Genomic DNA, 26,815 nt, shown 5'->3' with positions numbered 1-26,815 from the left:
ACATGTGTTCTGTGTATCTGAAATGCATTAATTGACAGCCTACCCAGGCTACTGAGGATTTGAAGAAAAAAATCATTTTTTACAATTTCCTGTCGAAAAATAAAGGGTGCATACAGTGAAATGGCCACAATTTTTTTTCGCGATATTTCCGGCAGAGCAGACCCCTCAATTATTGTTCCTTAGTGTCAAATTTAACAGAAAAAACACAAATAAAAAGTATAACGGACGATGTCAGGTTCAACCCATTTCCTTGAGCTTTTGAGCCTGTGGCTCCCCGACTATGTGCTCTGTGCTAAAACAATCTGTCATGGTAAAAACGTGTCGTATGTGCAGAATCGTGACGTAGGACCCCATACATTGTCCGTCACGACGAGAAATTTTCTGGCATGTCAGAAATTAATCGGGAGGTCGGCGACTCGTCTTTAGGACGTTGGGACGTGACACAGAGCCTCACTAACCATACGTCCCGATTATGCTCACGACCTCGCGATCCCTCTAAGATTATGCAAATTAGGCTGCGACTCGTCTGGGACGAGAAAATCGTGGCAAAATCGTACAGTGTAAGCCCGCCTTAAAGCAATACCGCAAGCCATGGTGAACACATTGAGAGGCATGTTACCTTATATGGTGTTAACACCACAGCTGCCTTCACTTTACATTAATGACATTAATTTTAAGGAGAAAAAATGTACAAATAAAATTATAAGATATGCCCTCACATCTGAAATCTTCCCTTTATCATTAAAAAGAAATTATTTATTAAAAGATTACTCGGATGATGTTGTAATCCGGAGTACCTCTCTCTCCCGGTCCCTCCAAAAACTAAAGAAACTCATTTTAAGATCTTAAATGATATTTACCCTTGTAATGATTTTCTTAGAAAAAGGTTTAATATGGAATGTAATAATTGTAATTTCTGTGACCTAGATATTGAAACTCTTGAACATGTATTTTTTGATTGTCATTGTAACTTTTTGGGGATTTTTTCAAACCTGGACCTCAGAAAAGGACGCTCAAGCACCGATCCTAAATTTCAACACTATTAAAATAGGGGTTTTGATGCAGGATAAAAAAAAGAGATATGCTATATAACACTTTAATTATTTTGGCGAAATATTTTATCCATAGATGTAGATTTTCAAACAGCACACCACTGTTTTTAATTTTTTTGAATGAGATGTTTATTTTCAAAAAGTCTTTAAAACATATCAAAACGAAACAAGCTTTATGTGTTTATGAAAAATTGACTACTTTAATTCCTGACTAACTCTGACTGTGTATTTTTTATTTATGTATTATTTTTTTTCATTTGTGGTTATTTTTGTATTATCTGCTTGGTCATGTTGGCCACATGTTGAAAGAAATTTTTTGAATTTTGTGTATTTTGGCTACATATTGACGGATATATTTTGAATTGTGTCTATGCTATGCCGGATTTTGTTAATAAAAATTGAGATTGAAAAAAACAACAAAAAAACAACAACATAAGAATCTTCTTCTTTCTGCTCCCTTTTGTTGAGATTTGGGAGGTTTTTGTTTTTATTGCAGCTTATTAAAGTGCAAGATCATTTTTCTGACTGATTTATTGCCCGTGTATCTGCTTTCGGAGAAGCGGAGAAGTTCCGCTTCTTTCCCCCGTCCTCCGCCCATTCTCCCGTCAAGTTTGTTTTTTATAGATCACAACCTTGGCGTGAAAAGTCACGTACGCCACTTTCAGCCCCGTTTTGTGCGTACGCAACGGTTATAAATGAGACCCCTGCACCTTCAGCACCACCTCCCACTACTGACACAGCTAATGTAGCTGTCTGAAGAGAGACTGGCTGTTTGGTGACCTGTCCCCAGAAATGTCAGTATATGAAATTAAAAAGTTGTCAGGAGGTAATTTCATTCCTCCAGTGTTTTTGCTTTGTTCCAGTTGTTTATCTGAAGTTGATCTTATATTGAGAACAACAGTCCTCAGGTTTAATCATTCAAACTGTCACATGCTGTAGCTGTACAACTATTTCCTTTAACATACATTTTTGTCTTGTTTAAGCTTGAAGGTTGAGTAGTCTACAACCACCAATCACGTATTTATCAATAGTTTCAAAGATATATAATGTAATAAATGCTGCCTGTCCTTCCAGTCAAAACCTTTCTTGACTCATTCTTGGTTTTCACAGCACCTCGGTACCAGTTCAGTTCAGTGCAGGGGGGGCTGAGATTTAAAATGGATGAGTTTGTGTGAGGTTTTGTTTAAGATCACTCTTTTCATGTTTGCGCCCAATCTAAAACATGAGCAGGCATTTACATTCACACAGCAGGCCAAAGCAGTCACCCTGGTGACTGTTCACCAAAGAACAATTGTGATGCTCCCCCTCCTTACATTAACAAACATTGGATATGTCAGTGAGGACTGTATGCACATATTGTTCCTTATTTTAAAATAAATGATGCCGCAGGATTTGAATGAATGCCTTAAATGATTTTTTCCTGTTGTTGTAGCGCTCTCATCTGTCCAGTTTCATGAATGACCTATAATTGTGTTGAGTGACTTCTTCAGCCAATATGTGCAACATCTTAGAAAAAATGTAAGGTTGTGTTTGTGTTGAAATGTTTTGCCAAGATTTTGAATGAATGAATTTATTTATTTCGGTATATCAAGCTTATATAACCGAAAGGGTGTAGGTTGAAGCCAAAGCTTATATACCCCTACCCCTTTTACCTTAAAGCAGAAGTAAGCGATCCGGTCGTTTTGGCTAATGCTGCGTTCCAGGCTTTTGAAACTGTAAATTACAGCTTCATGTCAACTTACGATTTTGTAGCGTTCCAGGCAACCCACTCGTGTTTTTCCGACCTGTATTACCTGTGAAAGTGCACTATAACGGCCACTCGTAACTTTCGACCCGTGAACTCGTACCAGATCGAACTGGTATGACTTCACAGGTCGGAAAAACACGAGTTACGGGTTGCCTTGAACGCACCATAACAGTCCTCGTCCCTACGACATTCACGCGCATCCCTTGCCTGCACACACAGCCCTGTATGCCGTTCTCTCTCCTCATTGGATAAAAACTGTAGGATACGAGAAAAGTTTTCTCTTCGGCTCAGAGCAGAGCAGAGTGACTGACAGACCCGTGTTTCGGTCCAAACACTATATGTAAGTGATTGCTGTCGGAAGATATAACTATTTAAGACTTATATTGACACAAATATCGCTTACTTCTGCTTTAAAAAATTAAAATAAAATAAAATAAAAAAATATATATATACGCATTAATACAATAGGATCAGATCACAGACATTTGAAATTAATCAGTACACTTAAATTTCTGATCACAACAAAATAAAGAATTGCAGCGCATAACCCAAAATAGTACAAAATCATTGAACTTAATTTTCCATACTGTAATGACAAATTATGTTGTTCTTATAAAGTTTTTTAAAGCTGACTAGAGTACAGCATAATTTAATATTTTCAGGACAATTATTCCAGATGTTAACCCCTCTAACAGAAAGACAGTGATTTTTTACAGTAGTTCGAGTCTTTGGTTTCTCAAATAATAGTGGTCTTTTCAGGTTATAACCGGAATCCTTCATTTTAAACAGATTCTGGATATCTTGAGGAAGAAGTTTATTTTTTGCTTTGTACATAGTTTGTATTGTAATGTAATCAACTAAGTCCCTGAATTTCAAAATGTTCAGGCGACTAAATAGTGAGTTGGTTGGCTCACGGAAAGGTTTATTACTGATGATTCTTATAGCCTTTTTTTGCAATAAAAAAATAGAATTTGTATTTGTTCTGTATGTGTTTCCCCAGACCTCAATGCAATATGTCATATAAGGGGCAATTAATGAATAATATAATGTGACTAGTGATTGTTGAGAGAGGAAAGCTTGGGCTTTATAAAGAATTGCAATAGATTTTGACATTTTGGATTTGACATAATTTATGTGTGATTTCCAATTTAATTTATCGTCAATGATAGCTCCAAGAAATTTGGTTTCAGGTACAAATTCAATTTCTGCATCATTTATTGTTGCAGTTTCTGCTTGAATTCCTGGGCTTTTTTCCAAATATGATATTTACCGAGATGGAGTGATAATTTATTTAAGTCAAACCATTCTTTGAATTTCTGTAGCTCCTTCTCTACCATATCCAGAAGCTGCCCCAAATGATCCCCACTACAGAACACAGTTGTGTCATCAGCAAATAAAATACATTTCAGGGATTTAGAAACCAAACATATGTCGTTAATATATAAAAGAAACAGCAATGGACCCAGGACTGAACCCTGAGGCACCCCGCATGTGACCTTCAGAAATTCTGAGTTTGTCTTGTTAATATGGACATATTGATATCTGTTTTGTAAGTAGTTGGTTAACCAATCATGTGCCAACCTGCCAAAGTATTTGGTTTTTCGCTATGAAATCATTTAATCTGTTTGCAAATACTTTTTCCAAAATTTTTGAAATTTGTGGTAACAGTGAAATTGGTCTATAATTTGAGAAGATATGCTTGTCACCAGATTTAAACAGTGGAATCACTTTAGCAATCTTCATTTTTGAAGGAAATTTCCCAGTCATTAGTGACAAGTTACAGATATAAGTTAGGGGTTTAACAATACAATCAATAATATTCTTAATCAAGAACATATCAAAGTTGATTTTTTACCTTTTGATTTCCGAACTATGTAGATTATTTCTTTTTCATTCGTTTTTTTAATAAACATTGGATCTGAGATTATATTGATTGTATTGTTATTATCCTGGGAAGACATTTTGGGGGAAGGGGATACGATAGAATTTGCTAAATTTTTACCCACATTAACAAAATAGTCATTAAAGTGATCTGCTATAGATTTATTTTCCTTAATGATTGAGTCGGTATTTGCGTAAAAAAAAGATGGGTAGGCTACTCTTTAACAACTTTTTTCTTTTTAATGATTTCATTTAAAATCTTCCAGGTGCGTTTGATGTTGGTTCTATTTTTTTCTAGTAATTCACTGTAGTACTGCTTCTTACAGGATCTCATGATACTGGTTAATTTATTTTTGTATAACTTATATTTCCTTTCTGCATCCACAGTTCTAGATTTTAAAAATTTCTTACACAATAAATTTTTCTTTTTACATGCATTCTGTAGCCCCTTTGTTATCCATGGTTTGTCCACATACCTTCTCTTATCTACTTTGGCCACAAGTGGGCAGTGTTTGTCATATAATTTAGAAATAATAGAAATAAATGATTCATACGATTTGTCTATATCCTCAACATAAGTGTCGTTCCAGCTTTGATGCAGTAAGTCCGCTCTAAGATTTTCGATGGTTGCATCTGTTATTTTCCTTGTTAAATTTCTAGTTTCCATAGGACCATCATTTTCTTTAACAGTTGATTCAAAGGCAGCGAAAACAGGTAAATGATCGCTGACATCACTTATAAGTAATCCACCCTTTAAATTCCCTTCAGTGACATTTGTTAATATATTATCTATAAGTGTCGCTGTGTTCATAGTTATCCTGCTTGGATGTGTAATTGTAGGATACAAACCCATACAAAACACAGAGTTAATGAATTTCGTTATTGGTGGTTGACTATGTGGATTTAAAAAATCTATATTGAAGTCTCCACAAACAAATAAATGCTTGTTATTACTATTAATTGTGTTATACATTTATGTCAGTTTATCCTCAAAAATATCAATATTTGATCCAGGAGCTCTATAAACACAGCTTATAATTATATATTTTGATTTTTCACATTTAATCTCAACTGTGATACATTCCATAATATTTTCTAGGGAAAAGGACATATTTTTGACAATTTCACATTGATAAATTGATTTAACGTAAAGTGCAACCCCCCCGCCCCCGTTTACTCCTCCTGTTTATAGAGAAAAAATCATATCCCTCAAACTGGACAGCATCCTCTTGACCATCTTTTAGCCATGTCTCAGAAATTGCAATAATTACAGTTTGTTGGGCAATTTTAGACAGTCATGGATTTTTGAAATATTCATAGAGAGACTCCTACTATTAAAATGTATGATTGAGAATGTCTCATTTGTCATAGGATAATCCTTAAATTGTTCCTCAGTGACGTAATTACAGTGATGAATAATGTTGTTGAGAAAAAAATGATCCGGGTCTATGTTGTGAAATCTATGTTCAGTGTAGTCAAACGTTTTCAGGCAGAGCTCCTGTGCAGAAGTAAATTGAATACAGTCCGATGACATCATATAAAGCTAATAATTTTTACATGGGTCCACATGCAAAGAAATGTGGTTGGTTGCAGTCTGATCGCGTGATGTTTGTCCCATGACAACCCATACCATCATGACAGGAAAGTAATGTCAGTCGGTGTTCAGTAAAGAGACAAATTGTCATCACACGTATTTCTCCAGTTCTGAGATGTCTCTGATCGCCAGCACCTTTGCTTCCTCTGGTGTTCCTTTTAGTTTTATGAAGATTTTACAGTTAGCAGTCCATGTCGATTGAATTTTGTTTTGTTTTCCTCAGCAAACGGGCCTGTCTTGCGATATTGTTCCCTTCAGCTTTCTCCCTTGCCGGAGCAATGCTATTTTATGTTTTCTGTTCACAAAGCGAACTATGTTCACAAAGCGAACTATGATCACAAAGCGAACTATATAACTATATAACTATAACTATATATTTTAGCTTGTCACTGAAGTTAAAAAACAACTGAATCATGACAATTCTGTCGATCAGCAGCAGGAAATCATGTAATTTATATAAATAATGGACTGAACAAACTCATCGTTCATAGTTTATTTATTGAAACTAAAAAAAAAGAACAAGCAGGTAATGATGTGACTCAAGCAAACAGAGGTACAGATAAAAATAATGCATTTGAAAAGGTCACTTTTTATTATAAAACCCCAAAGATGAATTCAATGAAAGCCCTCACACGCGCACGCACACACACACACGCTCATACACACCTGTTTTAGCTACACTACTGCGAACCACAGACGAGCGGTCTGTTAGAAATAATAAATGTTTGGAGAAAACACCAAAGCCTCTTCCCTTACTGTAACAACAGCCTGGTAGATTTTCTGCAGGTCGTCTCTGCCGCTGACGAGTCGCGCCTTTTTTTTTCCTTTTCTTTTTTTTTAAACGGACGCTCTCGCTCTCGAGGTTGGCAAACACCTTGAGGTCATGATGAGGGATGGCGGTCGTCAACACACCTTAACGCCATGACACAACCTCCCCCTGAGCGTCGACAGCAGCAAGACACAATCACACAAGTCTCGTCCACATCCAGAGAAAAACACAGTGACAGGGAACAAAAATACCAAATCTATCATTTCTCAAAGCATCATAACTCTTGATCTCTCTGTACAAGGCGTCAGCAATGAACCTGTGTAATGTATGAGGATGATTAAAATAATACTATGAATATAGATTTTTTTTTTGTTTAGCTTGTACTTTTTTCAAAGTAGAGATGGAGTCTTTGATGTCGGCCTCACGACTCAGTGATCAATTCCAATATCCGCAAAGGACGAAGCCTCATTATTGATCAGATATAATCGATCCTTTCACTGATGCAAGTGTACGACATAATCAGCAAGTGCAGCTTCAATCTGTGCAACACAGCAAACTTTACACAGACAGACCAAGAAGCAAAGGGCGGGTTAATCAGCTTTTTGGTCCATAGTCAATGTACTGGACAGTATATAGCTATTAATATACATAATAATCCAAAGCGGAAGTTTTTTCCTCTAAAAATGCTCCTGTTTGACATTAACGTTGAGCTACTGAACAGTGAGCACCCTGAGCCCTGTGCACAAGACTCATCTGGTCTTTGGTGAGACTCAACTTCTTCTTAGGCGTCGTCGACTCTTTAAATGTGAAGAATCAATGATGCCTGATCAAAAAAAACTCAAAGCAGTATCTGGGGAAAAAAACTGATACTTAAAGCATCAAAATGCGACGTGTGGCTGTGAGGCAAGAGGTAAATAGTTTGTGAAGTCATATCGGGGCCTGAAGGAGCCGACAGTCAACAGCCTGAGTCGCATCCTGAAGCTTTAACGGCTCCAAAGCTCAGAGGTTTTTTTTTTTAAGCCCAGATAATGAGTTCTATATCTGTTCTCTGAGACACTCTGAAATAGCTCTTCCTCCCTGTCCACTGCTGCACAGAGAGACCTTGTGATCTGAGAGTGGAATAGATGAAGAGGAGGAGGAGGAGGGGGTCAAAGAGAAGCCATACAGGAGACCTGAGGACGTCTCACAGTGTCGAAGCACTAAGATGAGGTGAAGAGAGAAAAGAGAGAAAAGTGGAAAAAGGAGGGGGAGCTGGAAATCGTCTCCTTTCTCTTTTCTTTTTGCACAAGGACAGAGAGACGGGTCATGTTGGAGTGGGGCTGGCGGTTGTGGGATGTGGGGTGGGGGTGGTGGTGGTGGTGGTTCATCATTGCCGAACCTCCACGTAGTTGGCCGGGAAAAGGCCGTAGGCGCCTCGGCACACTCCTCGCCACCAGCCCTCGTCAATCATCTCGATGTTGGTGATGATGTCGTCGGGGTCGAAGGAGATCTCGTCATCGCCGGCTGAAACGGGGGGAAAAGACGGATTAGTGACAAAAGCAGCTGCAAGAACCTGAAACGATGAAACGATCAATCAGTGACGACACCCTAACCTGATAATCGATTATTAGTCAAAGTCGTTCATCAAGTCAAAATGTCAGAAATGATTTGTTTTCATAACTCATTTGTTTTTTTCTTTGTTTCCATGTTTGTAAACTGATTAGTTTCTTTTGTTGTTGTTTTTTTTTTTTACTTTTGGTGACAAAACAATATCTGAATGTGTGTTGGCATGAATCACTATTTATTACTTGTGATTTCAATCAACTAATCAATTAATCAAGAAAATGACAAAATTCTTGATTAAAGCCCCTGTACAGACTTTTCATTTAGTGTTGATTTTGGCGGCCCCTGTGGACGAAAGCGGTGGAATGAAGACTGCATTTCCCACTGTCATGAAGACGTTTGTCTGGCTGGTGCGTGTACATTTGTTTTGGAAACGTCAGAAAGAATTTGGTATTGGTATGGTTTGGTCAGTGGTCCGACCCGACCATGCCTTCCAGAGGTATAGAATTAGACTACTTAGAAATAGCGTATCTTCACACTGATGGGCTCATTTGCTGTTGTAAGTAACAGAGACACATCAGCAGAAACCAGAGACTTTTGCGTATTCAGTTAAAAGCTCTGTACAGGGGCTTTAATAAAGATAGATCTGTATCCGGCACAAAAAACATTTTTCCATCTAAAGCCAATGAGAAACTAGGACCCTGTCCTGTCCCCTCTCAGGCATGATGGGATACATCAAGGATTACGTGGTGATGGGTTGTTATTTGTAAAAAAAAAAAAAAAAGAGAAAGAGAGTTAGTTGGCAAATCAGAGGGAATCTATCCTCTGTTGCTGGAGAAAAGTTGATTGTGACATTGATGTGCACGTTGCAGATGTAGTACAAGTGTTGCTGTTTTCAATTTATCAACATCTGCAGCAAACCGTTCCAACTCTAATCCTGGTCAATTCACATTGGAGTCTCACCTGCTTGGTAGTCGTAGAGGGCCACAGCCGTCACCCCGAGGTCCTCACCGTACTCGTACTGCTGCCCGTCTGCAAAACCACAAAACACTGTTCACTCCAAGTAAAGAAATAAACCACAGAAGAAGCTGTTAATCCCTCAGGGAGCTGTCTCGCTCACTTCTCTGAGTTCTTCCATCCTGTGCTTTTCATTTTATAACTGTCATTGATCTTCTCACGTGTCTGTGAATGTGTTTTAATGACGTATCAGACCAGAAATAAAACTGATGATTGCCTCCTCGTGGTTCTATCTTCGAAACAGTGAGCGGATGAAATGATTGATAGAAGTCTCAGTGAGTGATTCACAAAATGTCAAACATTTGCTAGTTTCCTTAAACCAACCAGAAACACAGGTGAGAGGGAAAAAACAACAAGACAAATGATGTGGGGGCTTCACCTCCTGCTGCTGTCTCCTCGGGGGTCTGGTACAGCTCCTCCTGCTGGCTGTACTGGTTCTGTGGCTCCGCCTCATACAGCTGCTCGCCGTTCTCCTCAGCCGCGTCATACGTTGGTTCCTCTGCAGCCTGAGAAGACAAATGTTAAGTGTCAGACGTCAAATATAACATCTGGAAACAGGTAAAATACCTAATCAGTTTACAGCTTCAGTTCTGTTAACACAATAAACACATGTTAACAGTTATTTTATCAACTTATCCCACTGTCATACTAAAAGGTAAGGGTATAATAGTCACCTTTCTTGACTTTGATGTACGGTTGCAGAAAAAAATAACAACACAACACAAAACCAAACATTACACATTACACATCATTTTGGCAGATGAATTCATTTTCACTGAGTTGTGTTGAGTCTCAGACCAAACAGACGTGTTCCTTTCCATCTGTGCATCTGTCACCTATGTCATGAATCAGGAATAACAAAAATAAAAGCTGGTGTCTTCATCATAGGTAAAAAAGTTAAGCATCCACTGTGCCCTGATAGTAAGAGCAGACTGATCTGAAACAAGAAGACTGACGTGTAAAGTTGTCGGCACATTTACAGAAGGAAGTGAACGACTGTAATCAGCTGTGCGGTCTAATCTTAGCTGCTGTGACCTGCTACTTTTTGCATATCCAGCTTATGTCTGACTGTGTGACCTTCACAAACACATTAACTGGTGAAAGCCTCCATGACTCACGTGGTACGCTGCGGGGGCTGCGGGGGCTGCGGGGGCTACAGCAGCCGGCTCAGCTGCAGCCGGCTCCGCTGCAGCCGGTTGCACAGGTGGAGTCGGGCTGGGACTCGCGGCGGGGACCGGAGACGGGGACTTGGGCGCCTCTTCGATCTTGCGGCGCGCCTCCTCCTGCTCCTGCTTTTCTTTGGCCTGTCGACGTGCCCGCTCCTCCTCTGCCCGCTTCCTGTCCTCCTCCTCCTTCTGCTTGGCGATGTTCTCGAAGCGGGCCTTGATGCTTCCTGTGCTGCCGGCTGCTCAGAGAAGAAAACGACACGACGCTGAGCTCACGTATTCTTGAAGGTTTTGACTCAAACACAAAGACGATGTTGACGGATGCTCACCAGCCTCCACGGGTTTGGTTTTCTGGTAAGAAGGGGTCGGCTTCTCTACGTCCTCAAACGTCCCTGCACTCTGTCCACCACAGAGACAAAAAACATAAGACTGAATCTTCTACACACAGCTACACACACCAACTACGATCACTGTCTCCACTAAGCAAAGTTACAGGAAACATAGGCACAGTCTCTGAATTCCTGAGTAACATAATAAAATGTTATCACCATACTTCACCTCACAGACATTTGAATTAAACTGATATCACGTTAAACTGGAACAGATATGCCATTTATTACCAAAAGCATGTTTTGTGAGGCCACAGTGAAATTTGAGCTTTCCCAATATCAGTTCATCTTCGAGACCTAATGGATGTTTGTGCCAAATCTGAAAAAGTTTCACCACAGTACGGCTGAGAAATCAACGTTACAAGAATGGAACGACCACAAACAAACATCAAACAAACAAACAAACAAAAAAAAAGCGTTGCCTCGTACCTTATCCATGCGGTCATTCTGGACGCCAAATTTCCCTCCAAACCCTTTCGAATAATCTGGAAACAGAGAGGAGAGACGTGAAGGTCAGTTTCTGTTTGACTCTGATGTTTCAGCCGCAGCCGGCTGCATCAGAGCTCCGTCTCCAGAGCTCCGTCTCCAGAGCAACAGATTTTGGGTTAAAACCCTCTCTGCTCTGCCTGAGTTCAGATGAAGCCGGCTGCAGCTGCTTTCACAGGGGAACCAACAGGCTGACGAGCTCATGCAAACCTGTGGAGAGGAGGAAGGACAAAATAAAGGGTGCAGACAGTGACGGACGGGAGGGGGGGGGGGGGTAACGTAACGTTAAGCGGTGACGATGGGGGTCAAGCAGCGCCTCTGCTCTGAGGATCAGCCAGTGTCTCTGTGGGGGGCGGGGCCGCAGCAGAAGGCCTCCATCCAACGCAGCGTGGCCACATGACGGCATGCACGAAATGAATGCCTAAGCAGACAAACAGCATGGCAGCAGCAGTGGTGACAGCAGGGCTGGTGACCGGGGTGGGGGTGGGGGGAGGGGGGAGGGGGGTGCCGGGCCGAGGTGATAACACAGTTGAGGAGAAACTACACGTTACACTGAGGTCTTCATATGACTGGATATGCACATTACGCAGCACAGGAAGAACGTTAACTTTCTGAAACTACGTCCAGCTGCTTTGTTTCCTTCATTTGTGTCATTATAGACGTCATAACACTATCACCTGGCCCAGAGTGAAGGTTGCAGGGAGCAGACACATACATGTCACACATACATGTACAGTGTTTGTGATGAAAACGTAGATGAGATAAAAATAAAAAGTGCTACAAACAGACCACACCTGAGCAGCACACACCTGACACAGACTTTAACAAGTACCTACGACAGGATCATCTTGCATAATATCACTGTGGAACAGAGTTTCACTTTTTTTTGCAGACGTATTGAGAAGCTGATTGAGGTTTGTCCCACTTAACTGACCCATTAACATAATTTCTGGAGGGACTATTCATTTCTAAATGCTACTTTCTTTTTAACGTTTGCATCAGATATCCCAACACCTGGAGAATAAAACCAGACCCATTTGCTGTTGTCCAAATCTTGTTGTCCAGAACTCCTCTCCTCTGGAGCAACCAAAACAATAGGATACTACAAGTACTGTATGTGTGGTAGTCTGATGCGTATACATGTTATTCTTCGGTAACTCACCAGAGAACCAGATGTGGATTAATCCACTGTTAAAAATAGTCTCTGACAGCTGCACTTCTTCCTCCTGTTTGAGGAACTTTTGGTAGAAACTACTGGCCAAAAAATTGTGATAATCTTAACATTTAAATAATTGGTTCATTATTTATCATTGTTCGTTATAAACGCTCTTCACTTTCCCTGGATTTGCTGACTGCTGAGGAAACAGTAGAAAACACCGGCCTTATGTTAGGACTGTCTACTTTGGTTATGTAAATCAGTTGGTGCTGCAGAGGGGGGTAACGGAGCGGAGGTGGGGGGGTGAGGGGCTGTGGGTCGTGGGGGTTATCTGACAGCAGAGGTGTGTCCATCACATAAAAGAAAACAGCTGTTACAGAGGAGGAGGAGGACGGTGCCAGGGAAGGAGCGGAAAGCTAAGAGGAAGTTTGTTTTTTGGGGTTTTTTTTCTGGGAGAGGGTGAATGAGGGTCAGGGAGGGTGGATGAGGGTGAGGGAGGGTGGATGAGGGTGGATGCTGTGTTCAGGGTGAGTATCTGTGCCTCTCTGGGATTCGTGCTTGGCCAGGTTCTCCTTGTGCTCATAGCCCAGGGCACACTGGTCCTGCTTCTCCACCTCTACCCCATATTTCCCTCCAAACCCACGCTTATAGTCTGCAACACAACACACACATATATGGACAGACAGACAGACAGACACCAGCACCAACATTACAAACACCCATATATTAAAACATAGACAATGTGATACACCTGGCACATGCTCGGTGACGTGAAGGAGACACATTATGGCATCAAAGTGGAAACACACTAACTCAACAACATTTTTCTTTCTCCGGTCAAGCCTGTGCAGAAACTCCCTCCACTATGACTCGTTTCTGTTCCTTCAGTGTGTAGCTACTGCTGCAGATGCCAAGTTGTGCTTTATTTTTAGAGGCTTTACCTTTGTAAGAGCAGCCAGAGGCTTCATTCAGATGTACGTAACTACATATCACACTGAGCTATGAACAGCGGCAAAGCTCTTTCTGGAAACTAGAATCTAAACTCTGTATCAATTGAAAAGGAGATCCTGCTTCAAAGTAAGATCACCCATTGATATTATCATTTAACGTTTTATTTGATATCAGATCATATATATCTGAGTCTTTCTCAGTTCAGTTCTCGAAGAACTAATGTGAGGACTTTTTTTGTTCCTGTAGACTTTGCAGGTGAACTGTAAAGTTTTACGATTTTATTTAATAATGATGTTCTTGCATTTGCTCCACACAACTGTAGGACTGACAAGGCTTAAGTGAATAGAAAGCGGCTTTTGACTTTTTTCTAGTCATTTCTATTTCTATCTTATTGACATTTACCAAGAGTCTACTGGAGTGCTGCACTGAGGCCTTTCTGAATAATTAAAGTTACGGTATTTATTGTTAAATGATACATATTTGTCAGTGTTTGAACCATATTTTGCATCTTCACCTTCCAAAGTTTTAACGAGCAGCTTTTTAAAGTGTGTTGGGGACGTTCATCTAATTTAGTTACTGGCAGGACAAGAAAACAAGTTTCAGAGATTAATTTGCTCCTGCGTTTTGCAACAACTGAGAGTTTCATTCTGAAACATGGCAGAGGTGAAGAAAGCAGCTTTGACCTCCGCCTCCTTCAAAGTCTCAATTTCAGTTTCTGATCTTGAGCCGTGTTTTTCGCTGCAAGTTGCAGCAGAGTGAAGTGAACGGAGACAGAAGAGTCTGTGAAGTGGATCTGGGCTGTTTTACCTCTGCTGCACCAACAGGCCTCGGCTGTCAAGATTTAGAGTTTCGGAGAGTTTCAGATCAACACAGGCCAAATTGTTTAAGCTTGTGAAAGAGGCTTTTTGCAGCTTTTAGAATAAATGAAGTTTTGTTCATTTAGAGAAGAAACACGGTTTTAGTTCAGACCACAGCTTTGTTCTTATTCTAATTTGCTCTACGTGAGAACACCAGCTACGACTCAGACAAATAAATCTGAGCTCTGGTTTCACTTCCTTCTTCTGAGCCTGTTTTTATCCAGATTGAGGAAGTTGTCAGCCTTTAAATGACCACATCCAAAGCCACAACTGAACCACATCAGAGCAGAAGGAAGAGAGGCTTTTTACAGAAAACACACTGTGTGCTGTAAAGACCCATGGTCTGGTGAAAACTGGAAAACACCCCCAGTTCAAAGGTCTAAAGGTCAAACAGCGTTTTCAGGTTTTTTCTGTACAAAACAGTGGCATAAATCTGAAGAGGCAGTGAGCAGATGCAACTTCTTACATATATGTCATCATCCATCAACTATGTGTATTTCTGACTACGTCTGTTTTTACGACAGAATAGAAACTTCAGACGGCGACTTGCTCCTTTGTTCTGCAAGTAAAGTAAAACTGATTGTGAGACAGAAAAGCACTGGCTCAAATTAAAACCATTAAACTCAATACTTTTACCTTTGTCGTTTCTGTATAGTGTTCACCACTTTAGGGTATCTGACATCTCATATTAAAAACAACTGACTGGTAGTAAGTATATTCCTACACCTGGACACTGGCTGGCCAGGTACAGCAATCGACAGAAAATCCAGAATCAGACCCGCTACCTTTCTGAGACTCGTGGAGCTGGAGTTTCTCCTGGTGGTCCCATCCCAGTGCGGACTTGTCCTGTCTGTCCGTCTGCACACCGAACTTACCCCCGAAGCCCTTCACATAGTCTGCAAACATACACAGTATTCATTTATTCATCAGTTTATTTATCAGATTAGCCCCTGTAGATGTAGGAGATTGTTACTTCTAATTTAATTATGCACACAATTAAACACAGTGAAATCGACATACTGTACAGTGCAGCAGATACACACAGGCTAATTGATGATAATGACTTAATGAATAAAAATTAAGAAAAACAACTGAGCAAATAAAAGAAATCGCAACGTAATATACTAGGCTACACAGTATGAGACACAAGGCAAAACTGTGGCTGAAACAAAGGCAAGCACTCAGTACTGAAGGATTTGTTTGAGTCAGTTAATGTTTTTATTTGTGATGGAGGGGTATATTCCACATCTGTGGGCAGATACGAGAACTGAGGAAAAGAACTGGCCAAATATTATCTTGTGCTGCTTTGCTGGTTCACGGTCACCTCTGACTGGTTTCTGCCCCTGAGCTGGTCATATGATTCAGAAATACTCCAGGAAAGGAGCCGCCACAAGAAGCAATTCACACATGCTTTACATGAAAAATCTAAGAAATTATTGAAATATACTAGATCATACTTTTGTTGAATTTTGCAACGGTGGAGACAACATGACTGATACAGAATGAGAAGAGGACATTAGTTCTGAAACCCATTTTTATGGCAGGTTTGTGTTTTTAAAGTGGCTAAAAAAAATACCTGGTCATTTTGGCTTGAGATAAAACATGAAAAATAAAACTCCAGCACATTACTGGTTTTATATCACAGGGAAACAAACTTTACTTTGAAGCAAATATTTACACAAGACAAATTGTTCACTGATTTACAACATTGCCTGTGGTGACCAAACACTTAACTACCAAACAAAACCTCCTGTTTAAATCTGGATGTTGCAGGAAAATTAACATGTAGTTTAGTTGAACACAGTAATATACTTCTATGTCAGTTTCTCCAGGTAAGTCAAGTTGTTATCAGATCATGTGACACAGTTATCATAGCTCACAGGTCGCGCCACATATGCAAACACAGCCCAGTGCAATCTGGGAAATTCTTGAGGTGAGTTAAGCCTTTGACAAAAGCTCCATATCTACAGGTTGCTGCTGGCCAACCAGGAAGTAAAGTCAGTCAGTGCAGGCGTGTCAGACAAGAAGCTACAGGTAGATCTGTTAAGCTGTGAGGAAACGCTGTGAGATGACATATCAGCTGCAGGGAAATACTCCACTGAAACAAACCACTGACTAATTAATCGCTTGTTTTCATCTGTGATGGAAATGTTCTCATCTAAATAAAGAGACAGACTAAAACCTGAAGTCACCTTTGTATTGTTGACTTTAACATAAAATATGATCATGCACCCGAAAATACTGTTATTACCAAAATACTGAACTTGTGAGGCTGACCAAATCATTTAAAAATCTATCAGCTGAATAAGATGATTTACATGACGATATAATTAATATTTATGATAAGGATCCTCTAAAATTGATTATTAAATAATTGTGATTATGATCTGTACAGAGCATGAAAATCTACATCTTAGAATAAACTTGCGTCAGCTTGATTAAAAATGTAATGGGACCTTTGCCCAGTTACTTATCCACCCATAATGTGAGTACTGATGCATCTACTGATAAATCTTATCTGTTTTTTCTATTGTGTTTTTACAGCGTTCCTTGTTTGCACTGACAGAGTGGCGAGTGAAACTTCTACATGAAGTCAGGGAAGTGTAAAAGGAATTTAAGGGCTAAGGTTAAATGCTGAATAATGTTTGCCTTTTCAAACAAAGTGGGAATATCCCTTTCTTAACACAGTAGTGGACTGTGCACAACTGTAATTGTAAAATGCAGACGACCATGTTTATTCTCCTGTGCTGGTTTCCTCTTCAGAACAGGAAGTTAATTAAAATTTTTATCCTAAGTATAGTATCTGGTGATCTATCACAGTGACACTAGTTAAACCATAAAAAATGAGTAAGTTACTGATAAAACTAAACATGCTGCGATATATTGAGTAATTATCGCCTTATCAATTCAGTATTGTTATAAATGGGGCGTGTCTGTGTGTCATTGTACCAACCTTTCTGTGACTCGTGCCTTTCTGTTTTGCCTTGGTACTCGAAGCCCATGGCACTCTTGTCCACTTTGTCGGTCTCGACACCAAACTTGCCGCCGAAGCCCTTGGTGTAATCTGCCAATGGGCAGAGGCAGCGGAGGGTGTAGCAGGGGAGAGAAATCACAGGAAAAGGTGAAGCAGAGGTACAGTAACTCACGGCACACAGGACCTCCACCAGTAAACTGAGGAATTTATAGTAATGTGTTTCATACATACAGCGGGGAAAATTGAAAAAGTTTTGACTGTGTGAACACTTTTCTCAGTAAATACATTTCTAATTGTGTTACTGACATGCAATTTTCACCAGATGTCAGTAACAACCCAAGTACCTAATCAAGAAACACATGCAAAGAAATCCATAAATTAAGTATTGAACACAAGAAGGAGGAGGTGCAGAAAGGAACAGAAATTCAGGAACCCAGCTGACAGTATATCCTGTCTCCTATCAGTGCTAATTATTAATATCAGCTGGTTGAGTCCTAATTGATGCCTATAAAAAGGTTTCTCATTACCAAGGTGTCACACAAGAAGCATCTCATGATGGGTAAAAGCAAAGACCTTCATTCTGACACTGGTTACAGACGTGTTTCTAAACTTCTGAATGAAGACATTTGGGCTGGAGGTGAAAAGAACTTCATTTAACCATAAACCGTCCAGAACCAGGTGCTAATGTTAATGTTAATGTAATTGCACATTGTCCCTTATTAAACTAATAAACTAAACTAAACTAAACTAAACTAAACTCCTCGCAAGATTAATTCTGACAGAGTCAAAAAAAATACTCAGAAGAGTTGTGCGAGAGCCAAGGAGCAGTCACAGAGAGATCTAGAGGGACCTGGAATTAGCAGGTACAGTTGAGTAATGCACTCAACCACCATGGCTTCTTTGCACGCGTTGCTTACTATACAAGACTGTTGTGTTGACACGTTCACTACTTATTTTCCCTGCTGTACATGTCTGAAAAAAAATACATACAAGCAACAAAACCTCTGTGAGCTGTATATCTGCTGTTTAAAGATGAAAAAGAATAAATAGACTGGAAGAAATCAACACCTTCACAGCAAAACATTATTATAAACATATCCCACTTGGTCTCTGACAGTACATGAGGAAGGAGGACGGCCCATTAAAGGAGGAAATATCTGATACTGGAAACAGACCCCCATGTACTCCAAGTCCTCTGAGGCAGATGTATTGTTGTTTGTTATACGGTACAGGAACATGTTATTTGATGCTGAGGAAAACAAACTCCACATCACACACGCAACTGAGGGCTAATGTAAAAATAAAGCGCCACTGTTTACAAGCTTAGAAAAGCAAGCAAAGGCTGAGGAATGAGGGAAGAGGAAGAAAAGTGCAAAATAACATGATCTGTCAGGACCTGTGCAGAGCTGCAATTCAATGGCTCTGGTCAACATATTTGTGTGTGTAAGCGTGTGTGTTAGTGTGTATCCGTGAGCCACGTTTTCTCGAGGTTAATGCTTGGCATGAAATCCAGACAAACCTTTCTGGGACTCGTGTTTCTCAGTTTTGCCCTGGTAATCGAAGCCCATCGCGCTCTGGTCGACACGATCTGCCTGCACTCCGTATCGCCCCCCAAACCCAGTGGCGTAGTCTACACAGCAAAGCAGGGGGGAGGGGCAAGGGTCAAAGGTCAGGGTGAAGCAGCATGGTAGCGGTGGTCATGGAGCAGCCAAATTCCAAACACCTCATCGATACTGACTGAAGCCAGAGCTACAATCAAAACACAGTGGCACCGACATCACACAGTCACAGCATGTATTTTAATCAGGAAACACACTGTGACGGTGTGTCGTCCTGCACTGGTGTTAAATAGTAACATCATGGAGGAGGCATTGGAATCTGGCAAATGTTCTGCACCTGGATGCAGGGTCTTCTGCAGAGGATGAATGAAACACAAAGGTGGTGACAGTGTGGCATCATGGGAATGTAGCATCAAAATACTAAAAGCTAAGAAGCCAGAGCGGATACCCTGTTGGTCACTGTTGATCATATGCATAGTGCAGTCTTTGAGTTTAATGAACAGATAATGTTGATCGATCATTATATAATCTGAGGGTTTTTCAATTTTACATCTGATAGAGCGAGAACTAATCCATATACATCCTCCCCAAAACATATAAACAGGTCTACACTGTTAGACCAATACAGTATAAAATCAAATACCTCAAATCCAATGTGCTAGTTCTCAGAGCTCAAAAACTGCACTGACATAACACTCACCAACTGAGCAGAACTTGCAATAGTCTAGAAAAACACGTGTCTGACACATTAACACCATTCCAAACATGGGCTGTCGGTACAGTACGAGTAGCTTCTGTGTGCTACAGCTGGACCTCAGCCAAATGCTCATCAAACTGTTAGCGGCTGGAAAATGTGTCTCCTATAGGCACCATGCAAAGTGTTTGCTGTAAACAAAAGCTCACAGGCTGGTTAAACAAGTTAGGTGGTTCATTATGAATGTATTTATATACAATGTGTCTGTGGTGTAATTCAATCAGCCAAAGAAAACGTCCTCTGCGGGTGACATGGGGTTCAAGCCATATTTTGATCAAGTAGAAACCTGTAGCTCTTGTTTTACAAGCAGCACGTTTTCAGCATGCTGCTTGAAGGGAAAGGCTTTTTAATTCTAATTCTGTACACATGTGCACAAAGACAGCGGGTTGCAACATCACCTTTCTGCGAAGCGTGTTTCTCTGTCTTCCCAGCGTATTCAAATCCGACAGCAGACTGGAACAAGAGAGGAAGAAAACACATTCGTTTAACTGTGATGTGCATGTTTAATCATACAAGTTTTATATCAGTTTGATTTACCCATTGTCACTGGGGATTAAAACGTGACAGTTTCCATGTTTGAGCCACTGCAGAAGTAAGTTATACTTTCACAGCTTTTAAACTGGTTTCACTTTTCACCAAGTGTAAAATACTGAGGTGTTTAAAAGTGCAAGAACTCTATCTCTATCAAAATGCAGATCTAAAGCAGCTACTGTATAACAAAGGCATGCTGGTACAGTTCACCTCCACACAGTATAAAGGTGGATGTTTATATTAAGCTCTATACAGTGTAAGGGTAAATGTCCATATGTAGTGTGATTATACTAAATCAGGTCTAGGTTCTCTAAATGCACACAGCTTATATTCAGAAACTGAGCCTTAAAGTGATAGTTCACCCAAAATTCAAATTTCACTCATTATCTACTCACCCTCATGTCGACTAAGGGCTGGGAGAAGTTTCAGTCCTCCGTGCCTTCTCTGAGTTACAGTGGGGTTCACTTTTCTTCGTCCAAAAAAAACACACCAAAAAACATCCAAATACCTCCATGCTGCTCGTCTGTAATGTCCCTCTTGTATTGAAGCCCCAACATGAGAAATTGTTCCGAAAAAAATTAAGTAAGTCTATGTTTTAAGGTTGTTTGTAGCGGAAGCTCCCAGCACTGCTCTTCCTGGTCCATCGAAATCTTGTGCGATTTGCAGGTGCAAATCTAATTTCTCATGTTGGGGCTTCAATACAAGAGGGACATTACAGACGAGCACTATGGAGGTATTTGGATGGTTTCTGGTGTGTTTTTTTGGACGAAGAAAAGTGAGCTCCGTTCTCAACCGTCATATGGACATGCAGTGCTGCATGGAGCCCCGCTGTGACTCAAAGAAGGCAAGGAGGACTCTGAAACTTCTCCCAGCCCTTAGTCCACATGAGGGGGAGGAGATAATGAGTGAAATTTTGAATTTTGGGTGAGCTATCCCTTTAAAACCAGCCCACCTGGACCCACCATCCAACACTTGTTTTACCTGAAATTTGCTTTACGTGTATTCAATCACTCAGTCAGCCAATTAGAAGAGAGCTCAGAGCCTACTCTCTTCTGATTGGCTGATACCAACCCCAAGCTGAGAGAGTAAAAGTAGTAAAACTAGACTGAGATAGTTTTGATATCTTCTAATGGAACAACATTTCAGATAAAACACAAAGAGTGAACATGGAGCTTTAACAGAGAGACCAACATCTGCGTACATCAATAAGATGTGTGTAATAAAGGACTGTGGACTGTGGGCAGCCAAAGGAAGTACCTGGTCAACACGGTCAGCTTGGACTCCAAACTTGCCTCCAAAGCCCTTAGATGTGTCTGTCTGGGAGCAGTGCTTAGACAACTTGCTCTGGTAGTCGTGACCCACAGCGGACTGACAAGGAGACAGAAAAAAGAAAAGAAAAACATTTTTTTTTAACATGTTTTGTTGAGATGGTAAAAAAAAAAGAGAGAGACATGGGGGCGGATAAGAGGAATAAAAAAAAAAGAGCAGCGCAGCTGGAAACACAGCCAGCGGTTTGAAGTGTCGACATCTGACTCATCACTGATGCTCACACTGTGGTGTAAACAGTGCTCGGTCATCACATTCATGCTGCAGTGCACACACAGTCCAGAGAGAGGAAGGTGTGGATGGACAGAGCTGCTCGCCAGGAAAAGATTATCAAGTGTGAAATGGCCACAGCACAGCTCACACACACACACACACACACACACACACACACACACACACACACACACACACACACACACACACACACACACACACACACACACACACACACACACACACACACACACACACACACACACACACACACACACACACACACACACACACACACACACACACACACACACACACACACACACACACACACACACACACACACACACACACACACACACACACACACACACACACACACGAAACTCAAAGAAGGCGATTTAGATTTGTGAAAATGTTGGCTTTGAACAATTTCAGTGACAGCTCTCTTAAAAAAACAGTAGATTCTCTACAAATGAAAACCAGGATGTAGAGAGCTGGTTTATATTTAGATTCAGCTGCAAAAAACAAACAAACAAACAAACAAACAAAAAAACCCAAACTAGCATCACCTAATTTGGTTATCTATGGTGCACATACACAAGCAAGATGACGCAGGAATATTTCATCAACTGTCACTGCACAGATTGATCTGTGGTTTGTGTTGTGGCCTGCTACAAACTTCATTGATTCGCTGAAACCACACAGATGAATGTTGTATTTCAGTGAACAGACTCTGACTAACACGATCTGCTGGACACAGATATCACACCAGGATTAAGAAGCTCAGACCGGCTGAGAAATTGGTCTTTGACATTCTTACATGATATTTTTCAGTGAATCTGGAACTGGATGTACAGACGGCACCTGCACAATAAAAAGATGTCTTCAAATGGTCATGACTGTTTTGATGCATCACTCAAAATGTAATTAATCCAAAACATGGATGCCAATTTGTGGCAGATGGACTGAACTTGTACTGGAGATTGTTTGGTCAAATTTAATATTGTTTTTTGCTTTATCGGGATTCACATTCATATTATATTTGATTTGTATGGATGTATTGTATAATATTAAAGCAGAAGTAAGCAATCCGGTGGTTTTGGCTAACTTCCTGTCAGCCGATGGAGTTAGCAGTCCCCGCCCTCGTCCCTACGTCACCACATTCACGCGCATCCCTTGGCTGCACACACAGAGAGGACCGCCCCTTTATGCCGTTCTTTCTCTCCTCATTGGATAAAGGTTGTAGGATACAAGGAAAGTTTTCTCCTCGGCTTACAGCAGAGCAGAGTGACTGACGGACCCGTGTTTCGGACCAAACACTCTATATAAGCGATTGCTGTCGGAAGATGTAACTATTTAAGACTTATATTAACACAAACATTCCGCTTACTTCTAATATACTGAGCAACAAGAACAATTGTCACAGCTGAATCTAGTAATCTATCTGTGTCCCTGACCTTGTCCATGCGGTCCTGCTGGAGTCCAAACTTCCCCCCATATCCATGTGAGGCCTTGGGCATCAGATCCAACTCCTTCTGCTTCAGGCTGGTGTGCTCCGTTGACACCGTCTCACGCAGCCGGTGGATGCTACATCAAAGGAGGAGGGAGTGAATAGAGACATTCATTTTTCTTTTTTATGATGCATTCCTTGGACAGTGGAAAATATGGTTTGCCCTCTCACTCTATGTGCTCCTGATGTCCGGAACCGGCCACGGTCTTGGCCCCCCAGCGCTGCTCCTTCTCCGATACGTCATTCTGCGAATCCAGGAAAACAAACACAAGTTTTAATGTCGAGGGCAGGACACGGTGATGAGGAAAGCAGAGGGTGGATGGAGCTGGAATTTATATGTGAAGCGAGGAAAATATATAATTTAAAGAGAGGAAGGAGGAGGGGAAAGCAGGTACCTCAAAGTCAGGGTCGGTCTCCCAGTCGTCACCTCCTTCGTCTACAGCCACGTTCACTGACTGTCCTGCTGCTGCTTTCCACATGTTTACTGAGCCTCTGTCACGCACACTGAAAGACAAGGGATAATATTTTACAGAAATTAATTTCACAGGTAGAAAATCAAAACTTAGAGCAGTTCAATTTTTTCCAAGCAGGATCAGTAAGTCAAATGTAGAGATTTATCATGTTATGTAAGGGATTAATTACAAATCAATAAGATTTTTCCCATAATTCTCTAGCTCCAGCAAGTTGGACAGCACAATACAAAAGAAACATTTTGAGATTAGCCTACTTTGGCATTATAGTATTACTAACATGGACATTTTCACAGTTTCCTGCCTCTTAAATGTATCAATTCAATAATCAGAATATAAAGCACATTCAGTTTAATTGTTACTTGCCACCTTGTTTGCATGCCACTAAAATGAGAAAGTTTCCAGTTACTGTAATCATCCCATCTGTCCAAATTGCCCCTGATAAGATCCAATCATGAGGCAAATGCAATGTAAAAGACAGTAAACCAAATACATAATCATTATTATGTATATAAATTAAGTTTAACCAAAACTAACAAAGTTTCAGATGTCTGCATTCATTAAATCAAGTGAGAATCTTCATAAGTGACACTGTGTTTTTGGTAGAGAAGTCCATCTTTGTGATACCATCACTCTGCTGCATCTAAGGAAGGAAACACAGAAAAAAAAACAAGTGCTTGGAGTCAACCCACTTGATCTGTGTTACTCAGACCTGCTGCTGAAGCTTTATGTCAGCTGACGCTGGACTTTTGAGTGCAAAGAACAAAGACTGTGATTTTATCCAACATTTCATACATTCGTACATTTAGTGCTGCAACTTTCATGCTCTTTAAGATTTTTTTAAGATGTTCACAATCTGATAAGGCGCCTGGACTAAAGCGGCCACAGTCCCACCTTCAGGATACTTATTTGATTTGACCATCGGCTCATAACCCAGAGATGCAGCTCATAATGATATAATGAGAAAAAAAATCAATGTAGATCTGATAGGAGCTCGTATAAACAACATTATTCAGTCAAGGCTTTTGTCATTATTTCCATTTCTTATTTATTTATCTTTTACTGCAGTGCTGCCCCGAGGCCCTTTTAAATGATACATATTTATCACGTGTATCAAGTGTTTGAACGGTTTGAACCATATTTGAGGGCTCACTGCAAAAAATGGGTGTGATTAATGAGTCATCAGAATTTTTGACTCTTTATGATCAGCATCAGCCCCAAAAACCCCATATCAGTATGTCCCTAATTGAATAGTTTCACTAATTTTTTCACTGAATTAATGGGTTAATCTGTTAAACATAATCTAAATTTACACTGAGGTGAGGTCTTGCTTGTAAAAGATACCTTTTAGGAAGAATGATCAATAAGTCAATATTTGAGACCAACCTGGACAAATGTGACTTGTCCTTGAAGCTGAATCACACACTGAGTCGCACTGAAACTGAGATGCTGAGGAGCTAAACGACCATGAGTGTGTTCCTGTGTGTGGTTCTGGATGATCTCCAGTGATCTGACGTCTGACTGGGACAAAAGCTCTCTGTGCTAATCCTAAATCCTGACTCGGCACAATGTGGGCAATCAGCATCTGTGTTCAATCACAGGCCGCAGGAGACGTGGCTCCATTCACCTCAAGGAAAAAAGAGCCCAGGAAGCTCCTCAGACCAGGAAGCAGCAGCAGCAGCAGCAACAGCCCCCCCTCCCTGGCATGTCCCAACTTATGTGTTGGTTACATGACAGGAGCTCCCACAACACAACCACACCCAACTGAGACTCACATCCAAACCCTGGAGGACTTCACCTATGTGCCCAGGCCTGGGGGAGGAGAGGTGCCCTCAGATGTGACTGAGGTGTGAACCTATATGTATGTGTCTGGGTAACAAGGAGCAGCTGGCAGGCTTCACTAATCCCGATGCATTCGCGTTATTTCCGTGAGGAGTCACAAGTTAGCTAGTGGCTAACAAACGTTCATGTCGGGTAGTGTGTTTCAATCCAAGTAGGTCAGGCCGCATATGCGAGGAGGACCACCGTCTTCAAACATGTTAATAATGTGTTTCCCACATGAAAACACAGTCATTCTGACCTGACGTCCCTGTGGTGGTTTCTGCAGACCCCTGACTCAACTGTCCTCCTGTCGTGTTTTAGGGTTTCATTATCGGACAGGCTGTGGGGACAGGACGGATGGACACGGTGCTTAACGTTACCTCCACACCAGGAGACCAAATGCTCTGTGACGAGCTATGGTTCAAAAGAGAAAAAAGACAAAAAAGGGGAGGTTTAATTGGCCTTAAGACAAGAGTCGCGGTCGCTGTGGTATTTCCTGTTCCAGTTTTCCAGTTAGCTAGCGAGCTAAAGCTACAAGCCATCTGGACTAACCGAGACAGAGCGACAGACCGGTGAGGACGGTCCGCTCCGCTCCTATCCGCCGCTCAGGTGTTAAATACTCACCGCGTACGACACAGGTAGTCCCGGACACAGCCTAAACTGAGTCTTTACAGTCACCCCGGTGGATGCGGTCCGCTCCTGGTCCAGGCTTTGATGGAGAACCAGTGACGTTACTGGGATCTGCTGGCCCTGACTCGCTGCTCTCTCCGCGGCTCTTCCGGCTCTCCCAGTATCCCGTTCACCGCCAAGGCTGACGTAGCAGGTGGGCGGGGTCGGATACATTTTTTGGTAATTTGACGGGAAACTCCCAGTTTGTCCAGTTAAATTGGTACAAATTATGTTATTTTATATTTCCAGTGGATTAATGTCAATAACGGAATATTAGCCTATATTTAGCCAATAATCTAAATGGACGGCCGAGAGCCTGCTTTCATTGTTTTATGGTTGAACTCTAGTTGCACATCAATTGAATTAATTGTGAAGAAC

The 26,815-nt window shown here is 41.0% G+C and overlaps 1 protein-coding gene across 4 annotated transcripts; it reads right to left on the bottom strand.

The window, feature by feature from the left end:
• Positions 1-6,752: 6,752 nt before the first annotated feature.
• cttn (cortactin) lies at positions 6,753-26,537 on the bottom strand. Of its 4 annotated transcripts, XM_085769254.1 has the most exons (16): positions 26,393-26,537; positions 23,873-23,981; positions 23,649-23,722; positions 23,425-23,554; positions 21,683-21,793; positions 20,293-20,347; positions 19,101-19,211; positions 17,561-17,671; positions 15,393-15,503; positions 13,341-13,451; positions 11,587-11,642; positions 11,098-11,167; positions 10,721-11,010; positions 9,982-10,108; positions 9,549-9,617; positions 7,730-8,546 (listed from the first exon to the last, which is right to left on the bottom strand). In XM_085769254.1, the coding sequence occupies exons 2-16, from the start codon at positions 23,954-23,956 to the stop codon at positions 8,410-8,412; spliced, it is 1,647 nt and encodes a 548-aa protein (XP_085625380.1). In that variant the 5' UTR covers positions 23,957-23,981; positions 26,393-26,537; the 3' UTR covers positions 7,730-8,409. The 4 variants fall into 4 exon arrangements, with proteins under 4 accessions (XP_085625354.1, XP_085625361.1, XP_085625369.1 ...); XM_085769228.1 differs by lacking the exon at positions 13,341-13,451 and having other exon boundaries at positions 6,753-8,546; XM_085769235.1 differs by lacking the exon at positions 13,341-13,451 and having other exon boundaries at positions 6,753-8,546; positions 10,721-11,007.
• Between the last annotated feature and the right edge of the window lie 278 nt (positions 26,538-26,815).

The sequence above is a fragment of the Trachurus japonicus genome, chromosome 3, assembly GCF_045865225.1.
Source record: "Trachurus japonicus isolate A0001 chromosome 3, Traja_1.0".
Classification (NCBI taxonomy): Eukaryota; Metazoa; Chordata; class Actinopteri; order Carangiformes; family Carangidae; genus Trachurus; species Trachurus japonicus.
The sequence above is the reverse complement of the archived record's forward strand: the minus strand, read 5'-3'. Positions and strand labels throughout refer to the sequence as shown.